Source organism: Phocoena phocoena, chromosome 16, assembly GCF_963924675.1.
Source record: "Phocoena phocoena chromosome 16, mPhoPho1.1, whole genome shotgun sequence".
Taxonomy (NCBI): Eukaryota; Metazoa; Chordata; class Mammalia; order Artiodactyla; family Phocoenidae; genus Phocoena; species Phocoena phocoena.
In genome coordinates, this window is record NC_089234.1 from 77397284 (window position 1) to 77419925 (window position 22642).

General features: G+C 44.7%; 1 protein-coding gene across 1 annotated transcript in view; it reads left to right on the forward strand.

Annotated features, from left to right (window-relative positions):
• NID1 (nidogen 1) overlaps positions 1-22642 on the forward strand; it is a 93473-nt gene that overhangs the window by 47761 nt on the left and 23070 nt on the right. Inside the window, exons 10-12 of the mRNA XM_065894201.1 lie at positions 1274-1399; positions 7586-7735; positions 9135-9257. Of these exons, the coding sequence (XP_065750273.1) occupies positions 1274-1399; positions 7586-7735; positions 9135-9257 (399 nt within the window). The remainder of the gene's footprint in view (positions 1-1273; positions 1400-7585; positions 7736-9134; positions 9258-22642) is intronic.

Below are 22642 nucleotides of genomic sequence, written 5' to 3' on the forward strand. Positions count from 1 at the left end.
TATTTATTTCAATCCATCAGTGGACAGGTGACCCAGGTGATGACAGAGTAGCTTGATTTCTTATCTGGGCCAACCAGCCTTCCTGTAGTGGTAGCCACAGACTGGCCTCCAATGCCAGTGGCCATCTGAGGGCTATGTTCCTAGAATCGGAACACCCCTGTGGCTGGTAGTGTAGGATAATAATAATAGGTACATTTCTTTTTTTTTTTTTAATTTCTTCTTATTTTTTGGCCGCACCCCGTGGCATGCAGGAGCTTAGTTTCCCAACCAGGGATCAAACCCGTGCCCCCTGAATTGGGAGCACGGAGTCTTAACCGCCGGATGGCCCGGGAAGTCCCAATAGGTACATTTCTCAAGCAGGCTAGGCTTACATCCATTTTCTGTAATCTTCAGTAGAACCCCTCAAGAGGAATAGTAGCGTGAGTACTCACCAATGGGGAAACTGAGGCAGAGTAGTGAGGCAACTTGACCGGGACCACACAAGCTGCTAAGGAAAGGCGGCAGGATTTGAACCTAGCTGTGTCCAGCTCCGGAGCATACGTTCCTTTGTTCCAGTCACCCCACGCGATGGCCACAGTATTGTCCTGTGGGAGAGCATCGCTCACAATCTTATGAGTTAATGGTTTTCCTGTTAGTGCATTAAGCTCAGGATAACGTTCCAAGAGTCACAATTAGGCTTTAAACGGTCCCACTTTGCTTTGTCAGTATCGTTGGAGAAAGGAAATATTTTTGAACAAGAGCATATTTAATTACGTTTTGTAGTTTAGGAACCTTATTCAGGGTCTGGAGACTTGTCTGCACGTCTTTCTAACACGTATTTGCCCATCTGATGTTAGTGGGCACCAGGCTCAGCAACTAACTCCAAAAGGCAGGGCAGGTTGGGCGGGGAGCGGGGAGTACACATTTATTTAGGAGGCAGGCCTTGGGATCACTCTCAAGTTATGCACAGAAAAAAAGATTTCTTTGACATCATTTTTGGAATATAAAAAGGTGTGTTTTAAAGTGGATCCATTTGCATGCCAAAATGCTTTCTATTTTATTATGTTTAGTGGTGTTTGAAAAGGTGTTTTTTTTTTTTTTTTTAAGAGTCTGCATTCAAACAAAAATTTGGGAGGAATTCCCTGACAGTTCAGTGGTTAAGACTTGGTGCTTACACTGCAGGGGGCCTGGGTTCGATCCCTGGTCGGGGAGCTAAGATCCCCCAAGCTGAGTGGCGAGGCCAAAAATAAATAAATCAGTAAATAAGTCTTAAAAACATGTTTTTTTGCCGTAGATATTGACGAATGTTCAGAGCAGCCCTCGGTGTGTGGGAGCCACGCAATCTGCAATAACCACCCAGGAACTTTCCGATGCGAGTGTGTGGAGGGTTACCGGTTTTCAGAGGAGGGAACGTGTGTGGGTAAGTTCTGTGGGTGACTTTTCAACACGAGTAATTCACATGACGTATGTCAGCACCTGTGTGAATGGTATTGCCCCAGGTAGTTGTCCTGGCTGAGATGGAAGATTCCCTGTACTGTTGGGGAGGACAGTTTACAAAGGTGAATCAGACTTCATTCCTTCCCTCCGACTGCCTGGAGAGTCACAGGTACAAGGAATAAGCAGTGTTGCCTGTCTACGCTGGTAATACCTTTCCCTTCTTATAAAATTCCTTTTAATTCTTTCCATTATTCTTTTAATAGCTATTCAAACAATTAGACATGTTTCTCCTTATAATTAGTGGCCTTGGGATTCACGTGGAGGGAACACCTTATAGGCATTTGTGTCATTACTTGCCTTAGATTGAATTCCTGATTTACATCTAAAACTCCACTTGGAGCCTTTCTATTTACGTATTTCCATTTTACAAGCCATGGGTACTAGCATAACTTCATAGCCTATCAAAGTTAGAAGTTAAGCCTATTAATTAGGCTAATTATACTTTAGGTTGCTGATGATTTTGGTGATGATGGTGATGGGCCAACTCCAAAGAGCCAGATTGTTTAACTTTCCCCACTTTTTCCGACTGCTGCACTTTGACCTGTTGTTTCCAAGAATTTCAAGTTCAAAGATTCTTGGAGATTTCCAGGTCTGGAGGGCAGCATGCTAAAGGGGCCATCTGAACTCAACATTTCTTCCCAATTTAAAACAGATTCCTCTTTTACTGCATCAGTGAACCATCTCCTTTTCCTTTCCTTGCTGTTTACTAAACCCTAGCATGCTTTCTGTTTGCTCTGTCTTGAAATTCAGATGAGGCCGCCAAGGTCCTAGGGTGAGATGGTGTCTTGAGGGCGGAGGGAACAGGCCGTTCTCATATTTTGAGTATGACCCAAACATCTGTGAACTGAGAGACAGCCAGTCCCCTTTGCACAGAGCTGAGATTTCAGCTCTGCTAAAGTTACTTCTTTTTTTTTCCATAAAGAACAACAATTTCTGTGAATTTGGCCTGACTTCCTTCTCTGCTTTTTGAAATGAAGGAGATTCAAAGATCTATTTTTTGTGGCAGCACCATTTGCATTATATTTCGGCTCAAGCTTTGGTGGTGGATCCTTTACCCCTTGGGTGGTGACGTGGACAGTCCTGGGGCAGACGTGTGTGAGGCATGTTGTGTCCTCAGTTTCTGTCTCCAGCCATTCCTGGGATCCACCCTCACGGAAGGGCTAGGGTGGGGTGCAGGACAGGTGGTGGGCAAACGTCTACTCCTAGGCATTTGATTTTGAGGAAGACAACCTCTCTGGGCCTCAGTTCCTCACCTGTAAAATGAGGTGATTAGACTGCATCATGGGCTTCCTGTGTCCCGTGGAGCCCTTGGAGATGCCCCCGGATCTGCCAATGGGGAGGCAAGGACTATTTCACTTTCCTGTATATCAATTTCTGAGTAAGATTTTGTTTGAATAATGGATTCCCGCCTCTCAGAAGCAAGTGTGAAAACCACCTGAAGATCATTAAGTTCCACCAAGACCTGGCATCTAGGTTTCCTGATTCTCCCCCTGCCTGTGGCCCCCTGTGCAATTCCATCCCACTTGGCTTTTTGCCTCTTTTAATTGGCTCCTTTGAGACTTACCTCATAGAGAGATGGCTCACTGCGTGAAACCAAGTCTGCCTGAATGCATTCACACACAGAGTCTGGCTCCTCACTGGATAATTTACGGGTCAGTTTCACTCTCCCGGAATTCCTTGTTAAAGCTATGTCCTGGGTTGAAGCCCAGGCTGGGACCAATGTCTGTCAGGTCAGAGCAGGGAAGGATGAGGAAAGAATCTGGATGGTTTAGGAGGCCGGCTCTGTGTCCTGACAACTGTGAGGGGCTGGGCGCTCATGCAGGGTGTGTGGATGGCCAGAGGTGACTGTCTTTCCATGAGGATGGGTATCCATTAGGGGAGGGGCTGCTTTGTGGATTTCCATCTTTGTCATTTTCTGCAAGCCTGTGACTTTCTCTTTTCCACTGGGTGCAAACTTTTAGTTAATTGGAATGTGCAAAGTATGCTGACACAAAGGAAAAGAGCCTCAGCTGGCCTGCAAATCACCTTTATGTGTAGATACAGTTGCCCCCTGTGATACGTGGCCTGTACGGAGCATGGGCAGGTTGGGACCCCGAGTTGTACAGTACACGGCACCATGCACCTGCCCATCGGTCGGGGGAACAGGGCTGGGCTTAGGCTAAAGGCTGAGCCTGGCTCACCCAGCATTCCTGTTCTCCCCCTCCCTCTCTTGTCATGTTGCTAGGAAAAATTATTGTGAATCATTCATCTTTGTGATCTTTTTCTCAGAACTTAAAGTAACTAGAGGCTGTGAAACCACTCTCCTAAAGGCTCTTTATTCCCCGCCCTTTTCTCTCCTTGTAACACGTGGCTTCTTTCCCTCGTTTTGTCCTTCCTTCTTGGCATCACCTCCCTTCTCCGCGTTGTCTCATTTCCTGGCCCCAGCCAGCCTTGCAGGTGTCTCTCGGGGACCAATGTCACATTGGGTGGCAGCATCTCAGGGCAGTTCCTCGGCTCTGCCCATGCCAGGTCACAGTCCAGGGTTCTCTTCAGAAATGCAGGAGCTAGAAAAGTAAAACCCCCAACTGACCATGTAATTATAATTAATTTTTTAAAATTAACTTTTATGGGAGTATAGTTGCTTTACAATGTGTTTTTTGCTGTACAGCAAAGTGAATCAGCTATACGTATACATATATCCCCTCTTTTTTGGATTTCCTTCCCATTTAGGTCACCGCAGAGCACTGAGTAGAATTCCCTGTGCTATACAGTAGGTTTTCACTAGTTAATCTGTTTTATACATAGTAGTGTATATATGTCAATCCAGTCTCCCAATTCATCCCACCACCACCTCCACCCACCCCGCCACTTTCCCCCCTTGGTGTCCATATGTTTGTGCTCTACATCTGTGTCTCACTTTCTGCCCTGCAAACCGGTTCATCTGTACCATTTTTCTAGGTTCCACATATATGCGTTAATATACGTTATTTGTTTTTCTCTTTCTGACTTACTTCACTCTGTATGACAGTCTCTAGATCCATCCACGTCTCTACAAATGACCCAATTTCGTTCCTTTTTATGGCTGAGTAATATTCCATTGTATATATGTGCCACATCTTCTTTATCTATTCATCTATTGATGGGCACTTAGGTTGCTTCCATGACCTGGCTATTGTAAGTAGTGCTGCAATGAACATTGGGGTGCATGTCTCCTTTTGAATTATGGTTTTCTCTGGGTATATGCCCAGTAATGGGATTGCTGGGTCATGTGGGAATTCTATTTTTAGTTTTTTAAGGAACCTCCATACTGGTTTTAAATCCCATTTTGAGCCTGATTTTCTGTCCTCTCCAAAACTTTCCCCTCCCTCCCACCCTGTACCCCTGCTAGTTGACAGGCAGGGTGAGAATTGTAGGAGATTGCCAGCCTGCGGGGTTAGGAGCCTTTGAGGGAAGCACAGCTGGATGTGCTGGTGGCCGCTCTTGTGTAAATCAGTGAAAAGGTCTCCTTCGTGTTGTTGTATATTTTGCTTAAAAATATACACTGCCAAATGTAAAATAGATAGCTAATGGGAAGCAGCCGCATAGCACAGGGAGATCAGCTCGGTGCTTTGTGACCACCTAGAGGGGTGGGATAGGGAGGGTGGGAGGGAGACTCAAGAGGGAGGGGATATGGGGGTATATGTATACGTATAGCCGATTCACTTTGTTATACAGCAGAAACTAACACACCACTGTAAAGCAATTCTACTCCAATAAAGATGTTAAAAAAATAAAGAAAGAAAAAGAAAAAAAATGCTTTGTATACTTTGAAAATGAAAAAGGTAGAACTAAATTGTTTGGAGTTGTAAAGTTCTAAAGCTTCCCTCAGAAGAAAATTGCTCTGGCGTGAAAAATGGTCTTACATAAAGGAAAACGTGATTTAAAAAATTAAATTATAGGGGCATCCCTGCTGGCGCAGTGGTTAAGAATCCACCTGCCAATGCAGGGGACATGGGTTAGAACCCTGGTCCGGGAAGATCCCACATGCCACAGAGCAATTAAGCCCGTGCACCCCAACTACTAAGCCCGCGAGCCACAGCTATTGCAGCCCGCACACCTAGAGCCCGTGCTCCACAACAAGAGAAGACACCACAATGAGAAGCCCGCGCACCGCAACGAAGAGTAACCCCTGCTTACCGCAACTAGAGAAAGCCTAGGGAAAGCAATGAAGACCCAACGCAGCCAAAAATAAATAAATTAATAAATTTAAAAAAATTAAATTATAAACTACCCTTTTCTAGGAAGGGATTGAGGATTATAGAAGCATAGGTGTGGGAATTCCCTGGCGGTCCAGTGGTTAGGACTCTGCACTTTCACTGCCGTGGGCCCGGGGCTCAGTTCCTGGTCGGGGAACTGAGATCCTGTAAGCCAAGCGGCTTGGCCAAAAAAAAGAAGCAAAGGTGAAGGTGATGGCAGGGCAGGGGACATTAGGACCTACCCATGTTGCAGCAAGGTCCTCCCCTGTTACCAAGGGTGGGGCACAGTGAGGCTGGAGCGAACACAATGTGTAAAATGGTCACTTATGCACTCTAATGACATGAATATTTTATGGAAGAGAAGTGAGACTCCTTTCCTGGTTGTTCTGTCTGGGTATATTTCCCCTACATTTTTTTTGGTCCCAGTTCTCCGAGAGTGTCCCTTTCACACTTTGCGAGCCGAAGGAGTTGGGGGAAAGAGAACCCTGGAGAGACGAAGAATGTTAGAAACGATGAAAAGTGAGAGAAGACAGGAGTGGCCCAAGGAAACAGTGTGTCCTTGGTTTGGTTCAGTGTAATCTGGGCTACTGTTGTGTGGAAAGAAATTTGGACCACTTGTAGCAATTTAAAATCCAGTAACCCTTTGGCCCACAGACTTGGTTCCATGGTCCCTGTCCCATGGGAGTTAGTTAACAGTCCAACTTCAGGAGTCTAAACAGCTGAGTCCACAGGCTGGGCCTCCATCCACCAATACGGTACTTTGCTAACCTCTCATGGGCGCAGACCTTTGAAGAGGATCCTCTTCTTTACCTGTCCCCTGACAGTGCTTGGCGCTCTCTCTGCCGAAGCACTTGAGGCAGGATGAACTGGAATTAATCTTGGGAGGACTCATTGAGGATAAAGTTGAGGAGTCCTCCTGTATCCAGGATAATCTAAACCCTGAGGACCTCCTTGCAGGAAGAAAGTGTTCTGTTCTGGCATCGTGAGGGCCAGGACTCTGACCTGGGCCTTAGAGCTTTAAGACCAGAAGTTAAAGTGCCTTACAAACCCCAGAGTATCTGAACCGGCTGTTGGAAATCACCCCCTAGACCTTAGTCCTTGACTTTCATCTTGAGGCAACAGCACAAGATGGGGTATGATTTTCTAGCCTCTATGTCACATGCCTACTTCCTACAATCTCATTCTCTGAGTCTTGTCATCAGGACCCTTTAGAAAATAATAGTCCCATCTACTGGGCCTCCCCATGCTTGGCAAGCTGGAAGTCATTCCTGTTCTACAGAGGAAGAAATTGTGGCTCCGAGAAGTTATATGATTTACCCAAAGCCATAAGGGCTGCCCACCCCAGAGGCCCACAGTCATTCTACCATACCCGTCTCACTTCCCTGGGAAAGTTTATTTCACCTTCCTTGGTGGGACGTGGGTGACTTTGGCATTCGTAGTGAATATTCCACCCGCCCAGTGAGCCGAGGGCAAAGATACCGTGGAAGTCTCAGATCCTCAGCTCCAAACGCTCCACCAACAGAGGTGCCGCGGGAAGCGTGTCTACCTGCAGATTCCACCTCCACATCCAGATGAAGGGAAAGTTGGGTTTCGGGGACCAGGTGTGGAGAGTGGCCTGAGACAGAGCCCTGGGGCGAAGCTGAGGTCGAGAGCCAGGCCGGTTGACCCCCTGCAGTGGCAGGCTGTGAAGACTTATCAGAGGTGGGATCCAGGTGGGAGGAAACAGGAGGAGAGCCAGGGGTACCATCCAGCGGGGAGCAGGGATGAACCTGAAGAGATATCTGGAGGTCTGGGGTCCAGGCATGGTCCACCTTAGTGGACTACACTGCTTGGAAGGGCCCTGGGACTGCTCAGGGGACTCTTCCAAACATTGCGTGTCAACCTTTTGTCTGAAGCTGTCGTGGACCAGCGCCCCATCAACTACTGTGAGACTGGCCTTCATGACTGTGACATCTCTCAGCGGGCCCAGTGCATCTATTTGGGAGGCTCCTCCTACACCTGCTCCTGTCTGCCAGGCTTCTCTGGGGATGGCAGAGCCTGCCAAGGTACGTGGTCACTCTGACTTTCCTCCCTGTGTAACCTGAAAAAATTCCCTGGGTGATACTTACCACATGCTAATTACTGACTCAACTCCAAATTCAAGAGAATTCTTCTCGGGCTTCCCTGGTGGCGCCGTGGTTAAGAATCTGCCTGCCAATGCAGGGGATACGTGTTCGATCCCTGGTCCGGGAAGATCCCACATGCTGCAGAGCAACTAAGCCCGTGCGCCACAACTACTGAGCCTGTGCTCTAGAGCCCGTGAGCCACAACTACTGAGCCCATGTGCCACAACTAGTGAGCCCCGCGCCTAGAGCCCGTGCTCCGCAACAAGAGAAGCCACCGTGATGAGAAGCCCGTGCACTGCAACGAAGAGTAGCCCCCACTCGCCCCAACTAGAGAAAGCCCGCGCACAGCAACAAAGACCCAACACAGCCAAAAATAAATAATAAAATAAAATTTTTTAAAAAAAGAGAGAATTCTTCTCTCAACTCTGTTGAGTAGATGGGCTGTATTTTGTATCTCTAGTAATTTGAATTATGTGTTTTCTTTGGGGGGCTGTTCTCATTGGGGAAGACACTTGTCCTCCCTGTACCATTTTGTTCCATGTCACTTGCTCGTTCAGGCAATAATTAAACACCTGCTGTCTGCTAGGGACTGAGGAGATTGTTTGTCTTTCATGAAAAGACAAACAATCCTTACACACATGGAGCTTAAAGTCCAGCCTTTTATTTAATAAGATACATACAGTCATTCACCTGGCCTGCTCTAATCTTGTGTTCCAAAAATGTGAAGTCCCCTTTTTGAATAAATGACTTCAGATGCAGAGAATAAATGGTTCCACAAAATTCAGACCTCAGATCAGTCCATTGTTGGCAGCCAGGGTGCTCTTAGAGATAATTTTAAGTGAAATAACTCTGAACACCGTTCCCCGGTCCCCTGGTTTGCAAAATTACTTAACGTTATACCATGGAGTATTTCTGGGAAGTCCAAGCTTCTCTAAGAGATTATAATTTCTGAAATACTTTCTCTTTGTTACTGAACATGTGAATTTTCTCTGGTCTTTGAGATTTTTCTGTCAAGCAGTTAGTCATCTGTCTCCAAACTCAGACATTTCTGAAGCTCTCGTTTATGATGAGAAGGAAATAATGAAAAAAAATCCTCTCGTTTTTCCTTTTGCATGCTTGATTTTTCATGAAAACATCAAAGTGAAACACATTTGTAAATACACTGGATAGAAATTGAGGAGTTAGTGTTTTGATGATTAATGTTTGATGAGTTCCTAAATCACTGTTCCCAGATCAGAAACTGAGTCCCCAAAAGTTGAGCGAGTGGCTTATATTATTCTGGAAACTAGGAATTCTAGAAGGAATCTCACTATCCCTGGGCTTGGTGGCTGTCTTGCAGATGTGGATGAATGCCAACTAAGCCGATGTCACCCTGATGCCGTCTGCTACAACACTCCAGGGTCCTTCACGTGCCAGTGCAAACCTGGTTATCAGGGAGACGGCTTCCATTGCGTGCCTGGAGGTAAGGTGTCGGGGACGTTTGGAGTTGGTGGGTCATTGCCTTGTCCATGAGTACTGAGTACATGGCCTTGGGAGAGAAGGCGAGGTGGGGACGTGGGAGGCTCCGTGGAGAGTTGAGGTGGGCTATCAGAGTACAGCTGCAGTATTCAGAATGCGGGTTGCACACTGCACAACTCTGGGGGTCCCACACCTGGATCAGAACTGTGCTGGCAGCCTGGAGGCTGGTCATCCCTGTGACTTGAGCAATACAGGGTAAGAACTATCTGTATTAGGGTTCTGCAGAGAAACAGAACTAATGGATGTGTGTGTGTGTGTGTGTGTGTGTGTGTGTGTGTGTGTGTGTGTATATATATATATATATATAGCGAGAGAGAGAGAAATATATTTATATATAAAGAGATTTATCAGAAGGAATTGTCCCACACAACTATAGACGTTGGCAAGTCCCAGGGGTTGTAGTTGGCAAGCTGGAGACCCAGCCAGTGTCTGAATCCAAAGGCAGGAGGAAGCTCATGTTCCATCCATAAGTCATCAGGAAGGGAGAATTCCTTCTTACTCGGGGAAGGGTCCACCTTTGTGTTCAATTCTGGCCCTCCACTGATTGGATGAGGCCCACCCACCTAAGGGAAGGCCATCTGCTTTACTCAGTCTACAGAGTGAAAGGTTAATCTCAGCCAGAAACACCCTCAGAGAAACACCCAGATATCTGGGCACCCTGTGGCCCAGTCAAGTTGACACCTAAAATTAACCATCACAGATTCCTAAGAGTCACGGGGAATGGTGCTGGGGTGGGGTGGAGGAGGTGAAGGGCCACCAGTTGTGGGAAGAGGCAGGCTGAGGACTCCACAGAATTGGGTGTACCACCTATTACACCTGGACTGTGGAGCTTCTAAAGTTGAGAATTTTTTTTTTTTTTTAGATGTTGGGGGTAGGAGTTTATTAATTAACTTATTTATTTTTGCTGTGTTGGGTCTTCGTTTCTATGCGAGGGCTTTCTCTAGTTGTGGCAAGCGGGGGCCATTCTTCATCACGGTGTGTGGGCCTCTCACTATCGTGGCCTCTCTTGTTGCGGAGCACAAGCTCCAGACGCGCAGGCTCAGTAGTTGTGGCTCACGGGCCTAGTTGCTCCGCGGCATGTGGGATCCTCCCAGACCAGGGCTCGAACCCGTGTCCCCTGCATCGGCAGGCGGACTCTCAACCACTGTGCTACCGGGGAAGCCCTAAAGTTGAGACTTTCGTGGTATCTCATTAGATCATGAGGATAATGATAGCCCTAGTTCAGTACCTGGAATGATCCTGGAACTTAGGAGGCACTCAACAAATGCTGTTGAATGAATACGTATAATTAGCTGCCATTTGCGTGAAGCCTACTGTGTGCTGGGTGCTTTACCTACACTATTTCATGTAATGTTCGTAATCATCTCTTTAAAGTAAGTACCATTACTATTTCCATTTACATAGAGGATGCTAAAACGCAGAGATAAAAGCACAATCAAGGTCCCAGGGGTAGTAAGTCCTAGAACTAAGTCTCAAACCCAGGTCAGCCCGATGGACTCCAGCCTGGATTCAGTTCCTGAAATCACATGGTACCCTGTCATGAGATTAAGGATGTATCTGACGCCTCCAACTGCAGTTAGCCAGTTGAGTTGTTACTTATTTTAATTGCTGCTGCTGTTGCTGGCAAAATATATTTATGCCACTGTCAATGTTTCAATAAGAGATACATGGAAATTTCCATTTCATCACTTTTTTGAGCAATTACAAGCTATTTCAATGTCTGCCTCCCTTCACTAGCCTTGAGTGCCTTGAGCATAGGGTGCCTGTGTACTTTATTTTCATGTCCCCAGTATGCTGTGGAGTACGTGGCCGCTGTTGGGGCTCATAGCTCTTTATAGTTGTTGAGGATATAAATGGATGCACCTCTCCTACCGGCAGTGTATAATAGTATTGATAATTATTTATTGGCACTCTCAACAGGACTGGGTGTGACCAGTTTTTAGGATAATTGACCATCTAAAAGGAGAAGAATATCAGATTAAAGTTTAAATTTCTATATACAATACTACATATTGCTGGTCTAAATTGTTTTCTTCTGCTTAGGACTGGACTCAACAAACTATGACTTGCAGGTCAAATCTGGCCCACTGCCTGTTTTTGTAAATAAAGTTTTATTGGAACACTCATGCTCTAGTTTATGAATAGCCTATGGCTGTTTTCATTCTGCAAAGACAGAGGTCAGTAGTTGTGGTAGAGACTGTAAAGCCTGAAATATTTACTACCTGGCCCTTGACAGAAAAAATTTGCTGATCCCCAGCCTAGATGAACCCAGGCAGGATCAACCTTTTGTTCCTGAAATTATGGGTAAAAGACACGGCTCTCCCCACAGATTCTGATAGGCAGGTTACACAGAGAAAAGTTCATGATAATTTGAGTTAAGACATTCCAGCAGCTATTAAAAATGACTAAGGCATTATCTCCTTAGGCTTCCTTCACATCTCCAGTTCAAAAGGAAGCAGATGTTTCATTTTTTATTTTTGTTCTTTTAACCCGACACCTCGCCCCATTCTCGAGGCTCTATTGACTAAACAGAAACAAATCCAGACCTGTAGTCTGGGATACAAAAATGGGACAAGGATAAAACCAATCAGAGTTCTTTGCTAGGATTATTTAGGTATTTAACCCAGTTTTCTTAAGAAATTCAACATCTATTTATATGCTCGAGAGAGAATGTACACTAGAAATACATGTGTCCGTCAAGTATTGTTCATAACAGAAAAAAAAATCTAAGTGACTACCAGCAGGAGGAATGGACAAATGAGTCTGGGTACAATTCATACCATGAAATAATATACAGGAGTTAAAATGAGTGAACTAGAGGGAATCGCCTAGCGGTCCATGGTTAGGACTCCGCGCTTTCACTGCCAAGGGCCCTGGTTGAGTCCCTGGTTGCGGAACTAAGATTATGCGAGCCGCGAGGTGCAGAAAATAAATAAATGAATGAATGAACACATTAAATAATAAATAAGTAAATAAATAAATCTGAGTGAACTAGAGTTAATGGATAAATCTCCACAGCAGGTTGGGCATAAAAAAGTCATAAAAGACTCTCACTTTCTGAGATGGCTCACACTCTGTCTACGGAGTGTGTCTCTCTCTCAATAAATTTACTTCTTACGTATTAAAAAAAATAGTCATAAAAGGATATATGCAGTATGATCCCATTTATATGAAATATAAGCCTGTATGAAAAGAAACCTGCATATGTATAAACATATACAATAAAACTATAAAACGCATGCATGGGAACGAGAAACAAAAACTTCAGGATAAAGGTTACTTCTACGGTAGGAGAGGGAATTCGGGTTGGGAAGGGCTGCACAAGGTCTGCATTTGTATTTCTAATGTTTTTTTTTTTTTCCGGCTGGAATATGAACACAGGTTTTCATCATATTTTTCTAAATTTTGTGTGACTAAATAGTTAATGAAATATTAATGAAAAATTAAGTATAGTGTTATCTGGACTCCTATTACCAAACATAATGAAGTGTAGGGATTAGACATTGAGCAGTTTTGGGTACCTACTCTATACAGAGGGGCTAGTTTAAAAAAATAAAAAACTAAACTAGCTTTAGGGGTGTGTCAGTTAAGGTCATGGCTACTGCAGTATCAGCCAATGATAAACAAAACCAAAAAAATGATGATTTGTTCCCCACTGTCCTTCTGCACTCTTTGCCCAAAATGCATGTGTGGATTGTGAAATTAGCTCAGTGGGGCACTATTACCATTTTCTTTAAAATGGAATGGAACGAAAAAGAAAACAATAATCAGGAAAATAGAGTATGCCGAATATATGCAGTACGAATAAGTATTGTTTCATGAAATAATAGTTGTGAATGCTTGTCTAGTGCATGGCTGAGTGTGTGCATGTGTGTGTATGTGTAAGCATGCGTGTGTGTCCTGAATTGCAGAGTGGAAAGCATTTCTATGGGTTGTGGTCAGGAAGTTTGAAAGCTGCCATGTTAGCTATCTATTTCTGTGTAACAAATTATCCCCCAAAGTTAGCAGCTTAAAGCAGTAAATGTATATTATCTCACAGTTTCTGTGGGGCAGGGATTTCAGGGGCTTAGCTGGGTGATCTGGGTTCAAGGTATCTCAAGGGGTTGTTGTCAAGACCTTAGCCGGGCTACCATCTTCTCTGAGATTCATCTGGGGCTGAAGGATCCCTATGGTGGTTGGCAGGCCTTATGGGCTGTTGGACGGAGGACCTCAGTTCCTCATAGCACGGGTCTCCCCACGGAGCTGCCTAAGTGTGCTTAAGACCTGGGCTGGCTCCCTCCAGAGCAAGTAAGGAAGGGGAGTGTGCCCAAGATGGAAGCCACAGTCTTTTTCAAAAAAAAATTTTTTAAGATTTTTTTCTGTTTTTGCATTTTTAAATTGAAGTATAGTTAATTTACAATGTTGTTAGTTTCAAGTGTAGAGCAAAGTGATTCAGTTATATATATGTATATGTATATATTCTTTTTCAGATTCTTTCCTATTATAGGTTATTACAGGTTACTGAATATATTTCCCTGTGCTATACAGTAGTCCTTATTGTTTCCCTATTTTATATATAGTGGTCTGTATCTGTTAATCCCAAACTCCTAATTTATCCCTCCCCCACCCCTTTCCCCTTTGGTAACCATAAATTTGTTTTCTATGTCTGTGAGTCTGTTTTGTAAATAAGTTCATTTGTATCATTTTTTTTTAGATTCCACATATAAGTGATATATGTTTGTCTTTCTCTGACTTATTTCACTTAGTATGATAATCTCTAGGTCCATCCATGTTGCCACAAATGGCATGATTTCATTCTTTTTTTTATGGAAGCCACAGTCTTTTGTAACCTAACCTTGGAAATGACAATGCTGTCACTTCTGCTGATACTGTTAGTCACAGGCCAACCCTCCTACAGTATGAAAGGGAACTACCTAAGTGTGGGAATATGAGTAGGTGACAGGTCTGGGGGAATGGAACTGGGTAGAGGTTTGGAATATAGGAGAGCTTATTAGAGGATGAAAGAGGAGTATGAAGAATCCTGGGCTAGAGATGTAAAGCCCGAATTTTTAAGGACAAGTACCAAACCTGGGGATGCTTGATCACTTTTCTTTACACTTGGCACCAGGCACGCTTACCAGCTTACTGCTTCCAGATCCATAGCCATTTATAGACAGAAAGGTAATTAAAGAGTTCAGAAAGTAAGGCTGCATGGAAAGAGGAAAACATTTAAGATAATACAATTGTAAAGGGAGGAAAACTGAGGAAGAATTTAACATGTACCTTTTGTTTGCTCTGTGTCTGTTGTTTGTGTTACAGTTTGCACTTTGTTTCAAGCAAACCCACTGTTAGAAAACTTGAATTTCCCACTGAGAGCTGGAAAGGGCTCCAGAAATTCTGTAATTCATCTCCTTTATTTTGTAAATAAGGAACATGAGGTCTGAATAATTTCTTAGTTTACAAAAGGTTTCTTGAACTCTTTATAGAAAAGAATTTTCTAAAGCAACTTTTCTCAAAATTGCGTAAGACCCTTTTTGAAAGAAAAACATTTTTAAGATCTCCAGGGTTGGCTTAGATTATTATGGAGAAATCTAGGTATCAACTTCTTTTATAACTATAAAAGCAAAACACATTTGCATATTAAATACTAACCAAATGTCAAATCATATATTTCCAATCAACATTAATTTAATGTGCCAGATTATTGTTTGTCTGAGATGAAATTGCCATTCCTGCGGTAGCCTCCCCCATCCTGGATGGTTATTCTTTCCATTTCTACTGGATAATTCCAATCAGCCTGCAGAGAAGCCATTTCTCATCTAAAAGACACAAATGAGGGGCTTCCCTGGTGGCGCAGTGGTTGAGAGTCCGCCTGCCGATGCAGGGGACGCGGGTTCGTGCCCCGGTCCGGGAGGATCCCACATGCCGCGGAGCGGCTGGGCCAGTGAGCTGTGGCCGCTGAGCCTGCGCGTCCGGAGCCTGTGCTCTGCAACGGGAGAGGCCACAACAGTGAGAGGCCCGTGTACCGCAAAAAAAAAAAAAAAAAAAAAAAAAAGACACAAATGAGGACTTCCCTTGAGCCTCCACCCCTCCCCAACTGCCGTCCCATTCCTCCTCCCTTTTATAGTGTTTAATTCCTCATGAGGGTTGTCTGGAGTTCTACTTCCACTTCCTCTTCTCCCATTTTCTCTCCTTTTTTCTACCGTTTTATTGTAAGATAAAACATAGATGCAGAAAGTCGTATAGAACAGATGGATAGCTCAAGGATGGATAGCTAAGGTGAACCCCCATGTGACTACCACTCAGGTCAAGAAGTAGAACTTTACCAGCAGCCCCAGAAGCTGCTGCAGGTGCTCTGTTCCAGTCATTGCCTTCTCCTTCTCTCCAAAAGTAACCACCAACATCACCTTCACAGAAATCACTTCCTTGCATTTCTTGTTTCATCGTACATGTACATTCCTAGACACTATAGATTTAGAGTTGCTCGTTTTTCTATCTCTAGTTCTCCCTGCCATCCCTTTCTTGTCCTTGAAGTTTATCTGTTGAAGAGCCCAAGACTTTTGAGCTGTAGTTTCCCACAGTCTGGGGCAGTTCAACACGCTCCTCTGTTCTCCATATCGTCTGCAAACTGGCAGCTGAGTCCAGAGGCTTGATCAGACTTGGGTTCAGTCCTTTTGGCAAGACAATTGGTGGTCTTACCTTACATCAGAAGCGCATAAAGTCTGCTTGTCTCACTCCAGGTGATGTTAGGAGCCATTAATGATTATGTCCTAGATCCATTAATTTCCAGGGAGTGGCAAATGGTAAGATGTTAATTCTATCATTTCTTTCTCCTTTATTAGTTGGAATTGATGCTCATTGCTTAGGTCCATTAATGTTTAGTGGGTAACAAAATGGCAGTAGTCTAATTCTATCATCATGGTGGGGTTTTTTTTTTCATTTATTAGTTGGACTACTTATAAAGAAATGCTTACCCTCATCTACCCTTTGGATGCCCAGTGGTACATCTCATAAAGAAAAGGCAGGATAAATGCTTGGATCTTTCCCTTTTTTTTTTCTTACTGGTTGACAAGATAACAGATTGATTCCTTATTAGCCAATGAAGTTTGCTAATTAATTGTTAGTTTTTTAATAGCATTATAGACTCATGGGTATCGATTGGTTGTAATCATTATTCTCATTGTGATTCAGAGTCCCATCTTTGGCCCATGGGAACCTCTTCAATTTGGCCTCTGGTCCTTTTGACATGATCCTAGTATAGTCAACCCTCTGTATCCACGGGGGTCTGGTTGCAGAACCCCTGAGGATAGTAAAATCCACAGATGCTCAAATATCTTGTATAAAATGGTGTAGTATTTTCATATAACCTATCCACATCCTCCCCGATACTTTAAATCATCTCTAGATTACTTACAATACCTAATGCAATGTAAATGGTATGTAAATAATTATAAATACAATGTAAATGCTATGTAAAAAATTGTAAAAATAATGTAAATGATATGTAAATAGTTGTAAATACAACGAAAATGCTATGTAAATTGTGTGGCAAATTCAAATTTTGCTTTTTGGAACTTTCTGGGATTTTTTTTCTAATATATTCGATCTGTAGTTGGTTGAATCCAAGGATGTGGAACCTTGCAGATACAGAGGGTCTGCTGTGGTCTTTAATATATTCCTTGCTCTCTGAACTAGAACCAGCCTTTTTTCCATGAAGCTCTTCTTTTAGTGGGAAATAGCATTGCAGGACCACAATCTAAGTAGTAGAAATGTTCAGACAGAGCTAGGAATTCATGAGTCCGTGTTGATAGTTCCAATTCAGATACATGACCACAGCGTTTTTCCTTTACCCCGTCTAGATTATATCCATATCTCCTTTCTTCCACACTGAGAATTCTGGTTCTCAAGGGCACAGTGGATGTAAGAATTAGAATAGACCATAAGTCCGTATTTACTTTATTTCACTACACACATAACAGGCTGAGAATTCAAATACTACATACCACCAATACAATTTCTTAGAACAATTAAAATTTTTTGCACGTGCCCTCCTATTTTTGTAGTTATATCTACATTGCCTGGGCATGTACGTGTAACCAACACCTACTATATTCTCTCACTTTGTTTGTTTTTGTTTTTTGGCTGTGCTCTGCAGCACGTGGGATCTTAGTTAACCAACCAGGGATCAAACCCACACCCCCTGCACTAGAAGCATGGAGTCTTAACCACTGGACCGACAGGGAAGTCCCTATGTTCTCTCACTTCGAACGCTCATTGGGTCTTAGTTCAGCAAGTCACTCTTTATTGCTTGTTACCAGTCCTTACGTCAATGCCTCTCTAGTTATTTGGTTGTCAGAAGCTTGTTCTCTAGTAAATTTCTTGGGAAGGGCTCATGAAAACAGTATTCCTTGGTTCATTTTCTTTCTCTGACTATCTCAAATATTCCTCTGACATAAAGCATGGCTGTCCAAAGGGCAAATGATCATCGGAAGATAATTTCCCCCTTCTTACCTGGACGCCCAAAGGATTTTTTTTTCTTTCTCTTGCATAGTTCCCTTCAAAAGTTCAACAGGTTTACTAGAATATGACTTGGTGTTGGTTTTTCTGGGTCTTAGTTACACGGTGTGCTTTTTCAGTTTGTCATTTCGCATCTTTTAATTTCAGGAAAGTTTTCTGGAATTTTAGTTTTAGTATTTGTTCTCTTTCCTTTTGCTTTGGGTTATTTTTTAGGGACTTCATTTTGCGTATTGAACCTTCTTTGCCTGTCTCCAGTATTCGCCCGAATCTCCTAAATTTGTTTGATATCCTTTCTTTTTTTCTTTAAACATTTTCCTCGCTTCCACCTTCTGTTTCTCCTAAGGCATACTCTGTTCTGTTTATTCACTTTGTGTTCCGTCTAGTTGAGTCTTCATTCCTGAAATGATTCTTTGTTAAAAGTTTCTACTTCTTTCCTGAATTCTGTTGCCTCATTTTTGAGTTTTTCAAATGCTGATTCATTTTTTTCTTTCCTGTTTTTTTAATCATTTTCTACTGTCTTTTCGCTTAACTTGAAATATTGGGCGGGCCAAAGGTTCTTTTGGGTTTTTTCATAATATCTTACAGAAAAACCCTAACGAACTTTTTGGCCAACCCAATAGACGATTACAGTTTTGATCCGTTAGCACATTGTTTTGGCAAGCTTTCACTCTCTGTAGGGTTGTTGTACTCCTGACTATCCTTTTATATCCTTTTTCCTTGTAGTAACTTTGTGTTGAATTTGCCTTCCATACTTTTCTGTTGTTCATTTTTATGAGAGTTTTAGTTTTCCTGAACTTTCTGAAAGAAGCTTGGTGCAGATAACTTTTTCTAGTGACACAGAGCTTCCTCTTCTGCTCTTTTGGTGAAGTGTTTAAAAATATTTCAGCTTACATTACAATTTCCTGGCTCTGCTCCCCTCCCCCGCCGGACCTTCTCTTTCCTTGTACGTGTCATCTTCATCCTCCTTAGTTTTGATTCCATTCCCAGCACTTTCTCCCCAGTAGGGGCTAGATCTTCCAGCTGCTGTTGGCTTTACATTCCACCTTGGAGTAGAAAAATCCCTCCAAAGTTACAGCTGCCATTTTCAAATTGGCCCGCTTTCCAGCTGAGCACCTGTTAGCTCTTTGGGTTCTCCTGTTCCCAGAACTGTTAGATGCCCTGCCACTTCCCTCTCCTTTCTCTACACAGACACTGACACCAGGGGGGCTTTGTGACCCCTGCTTGTGTTTGGGGGTTTATAGGACAACCTGGTCACCTCGTTTCATTGTAAATGTTGCCCATGGCTTTTGTAGCTATTCTGTCTGTAATTAGATTCTAAAACTAGGCTGTTACCTTCTTCCCAGAGCCTCCCATTCCCTCTTGAACTACTGAAGCCAAATCCAGCCTCTGTACCCCGATACCCAATTATATCTCGGAGACAGAGTTTTGGGTGAAGTAGAAAAGAAGAGCTTTATTGCTTTGCCAGGCAAAGGGGGACACAGCGGGCTAATGCCCTCAATACTGTGTGTCCTGACCTGGAGGGAGTAGTGAGGAGTTTTATAGCAATGGTTCAAAGAGGGTGTGATCAGCTCGTGGACCTTCCTCTGATTGGTTGGTGGTGAGGTAAGCGGGAGTCTGCATCATCAACCTTCTGGTTCCAACCAGTCTGGAGTCTATGTGCTTGTGGGCAGCCAACAGTTAACTTCTTCCATCTGGTGAGGGTTTCAGTGTCTGCAAAACAGCTAAAAGATACTGTTCTGTGTATCCCTTGAGGGGGAACCCGGACCCTGCCCCAAGGCTGCGCTATTGTTTCTTGACTGCTCCTCTCTTGTCTCTGCATCCCCTCCCTTCCCTGATTAGCAATGGTCTGAACCTGCCCCTTGGAACTCAGGGAAGGTCTTGGAGGCTGAATGAAGCCTATTTCCTGTAATTAAGAAATGGGGGGACACAGGAAGGCTTTTGTGCCCAGGAGCCACACAGGGTCCTGCTCGGTTTCACCACTGCAGCCAGCTTTGCCCTACCGTCCCCCAACCGCCCTCCCCACCCTGGAACTGCTCCTGTAAAAGTCAGCAATGACCTTCACTTTGTTAGATCTTAGCCCCGCCCCCGTTTCTTAGCAGCGCTTGGTACAGTTGACCTCACCTTCCCGCCTAAAACACTTTCTTCTTTTGGTGTCCAGGATATCACACCTCTTAGTTTTCTCCATCACTGGCTGGTATGTGTCATTGGGGGTACGATTAACCTCATTGAATGGATGAGGGTTTAGAGAGGCTACCTAACTTGCCCAAGGCACCTGGCTAACTAGCCAAGATCAACTGCTAAATATTTCTTAAGCATCTGTGATGTGCCTTTCACTGTACTCGGCACATAAACGGTGATGTCTGCGCTCGGGAGGAGCTCACACTGTCCCTGGGCAGGAAAAGAGAGCACTTGAAACTATAGCGGGTCTGTAAGTGGCAACTAGTGGCTGGGAGGGGAGATCCAGGTGGGCTAGGGAAGTGAGGGAAAGCGTGAGAAGTAGGATTTGGCCTTGGAAGATGGGTAGGATTTGAACAGGAGATGGGGAGGAACAGTGGGGACAAGATTCTGTTAAGCAGCGTCAGGTGAGGTCAGGGCGTAGAGGACCCCGAAAACCAGGCGCCCAGAGGCTGGAGAACTCCTATGGTCTTGAGGCCCGTGGCCCCCTCTGGCCACCACCTCCCTGCCTTGTAGCCTCACACAGCCTCATTTCCAAGTCAGCTTCTCCATCCCTTCTTTTTCTCGAAGTCCTCTCACCGTAACCCCAAGAAGCATCATGTCACCACCCTCACCAATATCCTGAACTTCTTGGCTTCTTTATCCTCCTCCATGCACGGCCTGAAAACCTCCAGCTTGAGGTGAGTCCTACACCCAGGCCACTGGGTTCAACCACGCAGAGTATTAGGGGTGTAGATTGATTGCCCTCGGTGTCAGGTGACCCCTTGACCGAGGTGCTCCTCCTCTCGGCTCCCAAGCAGCCTGTTCGACCACTACCAGCCACTTCTCACAATGCGTTACCCTGGTGGGGTCCTGTGAACTCCCAGGGCCCTCGTATCTAGCGACGATGCCCACAGCCTGCAGGGCACCTGGCTCGCAGAGGTTTCAGTAAATGCTTATAACAAATACATAAATGATTCAAGGGTCTGTGGGGTTCCTGATCTGACAGATACACCAATTTAAAAAGCCCACACTAGGGAATTTCCTGGCAGCCCAGTTTTTAGGACTCTGCTCTTCCGCTGCGGGGGATACGGGTTCGATCCCCGGTCGGGGAACTAAGATCCTGCAAACCACACAATGGGCCCCCCCAAAAAAAAAAGGGGCCTACACTAATGGGGTATCAGGAGAGGAAGGATGCAGGGAGTGGGCCGAGGAGACAGGAGTAAAACCCAAAGACGCAGTTTCACACGATGAGATGGCACACAGGCTAGAGGTGCATTTCCTCTTCCTGATGCTTTATGACCTTTCTGCCTTCCCCTCCCCTTTTGCCCTTTGCCAATTGCTAGTTTATTTCCCCCTTTCTGGGCATTCTCCTTCCTCACCAGTCCTGTAAGGATTGGGGGCAAATGTTGGGAAGGGACCTGAAGAGAGTTCATAAGTAGAGATTTTTTTTACCACCATCATCATCGTCATCGGTGGTGCAGATTGTGGTGGTGTCCTTAGTAAACCTCACATCAGATGGGTATTGTTCTTTTACTTGTAAATTCCCATTCTTGGAAACTTGGCAATCTTGGACTAACAAGGGTCCACTTGGCAGCGAATGAGATGAGGCTAGGAGCCCAAAATCTCAAACCCAACAGAGACCAGGCATGGTTTCACCACACCCACGTTAGCTCATCCCAAGATGCGTGTGTGTGGCAGTGCCACCGGGAGCAGGTGGCCCCTTACGGAGGGGGCTGGACTGTGCAGGAAGAGGTTGAATAAACAGAACCCCGCCCCCCCCCCCCCCCCCCCCCCCCCCGCCAGCAAGTTCCTCCATCCCACTGAGTATATCAGAGGCTACAAGAGTTATTTATTTGAATTAACACCTAGGAAGAAGTTTAATCAGGCAATGGAATGGGATGCAAATCAAGAGACAAAAACTGTGCTTTTCTTCTTCTCCATCTATTTCCTTTTCCTCTCATTCTCTTTGTCCCCAATTTGAGAAGAGTCACCCCAGACTCCCTGCTGTTCCCTGGGTAAGTATCAGGTCTCGAATGCTTCCTCTCCGGAGCAGATTAAACTAGGTGAACAAAGAGAATCTTGCCTCAGTTATTTTATCAACCAGAAGCAAGGCCGACGTGTCTTTATTAGCCCTTCCCCACCCCACCCACAGTGAGACATTCCCTGTGGGAGCCTGGAGCCTTGAGCAGGAGGCACCCACAGGGGCTGCTGTGGGCCAGGCTGAGAAGCCATCCCAGGGAACACAGTGATATCACAGCTCTCCATAGACACACTTGGGGAATTTCCCTGGCGGGCCAGTGGTTAGGACTCGGTGCTTTCACTGCCGAGGGCGCAGGTTCAATCCCTGGTCGGGGAGCTGAGATCCCACAAGCCACGCAGCACAGCCAAAAAACAAAAACCAAAACAAACACACACTTGAAATTCTGTTTCCTGAGTCACAACTGAGGTCTCCCCCACCTTAATATAAGTTCAAGATACAGCACTTAAGATACAGTTGAGATACAGCTCCACTGGAAATCCTAGATCACTTGAGATTTTGTGTATTGGCCAACCCAAAACTGTCAGCCACGTACAAGGGAGGTACCCCTTCCTCCCTTAAAAGTTTCATTTGGTTGACAGTACACAGAATACCAAGCCTGTTTTCTAGCTGGAAAGGCGGCACCATATACATATGTT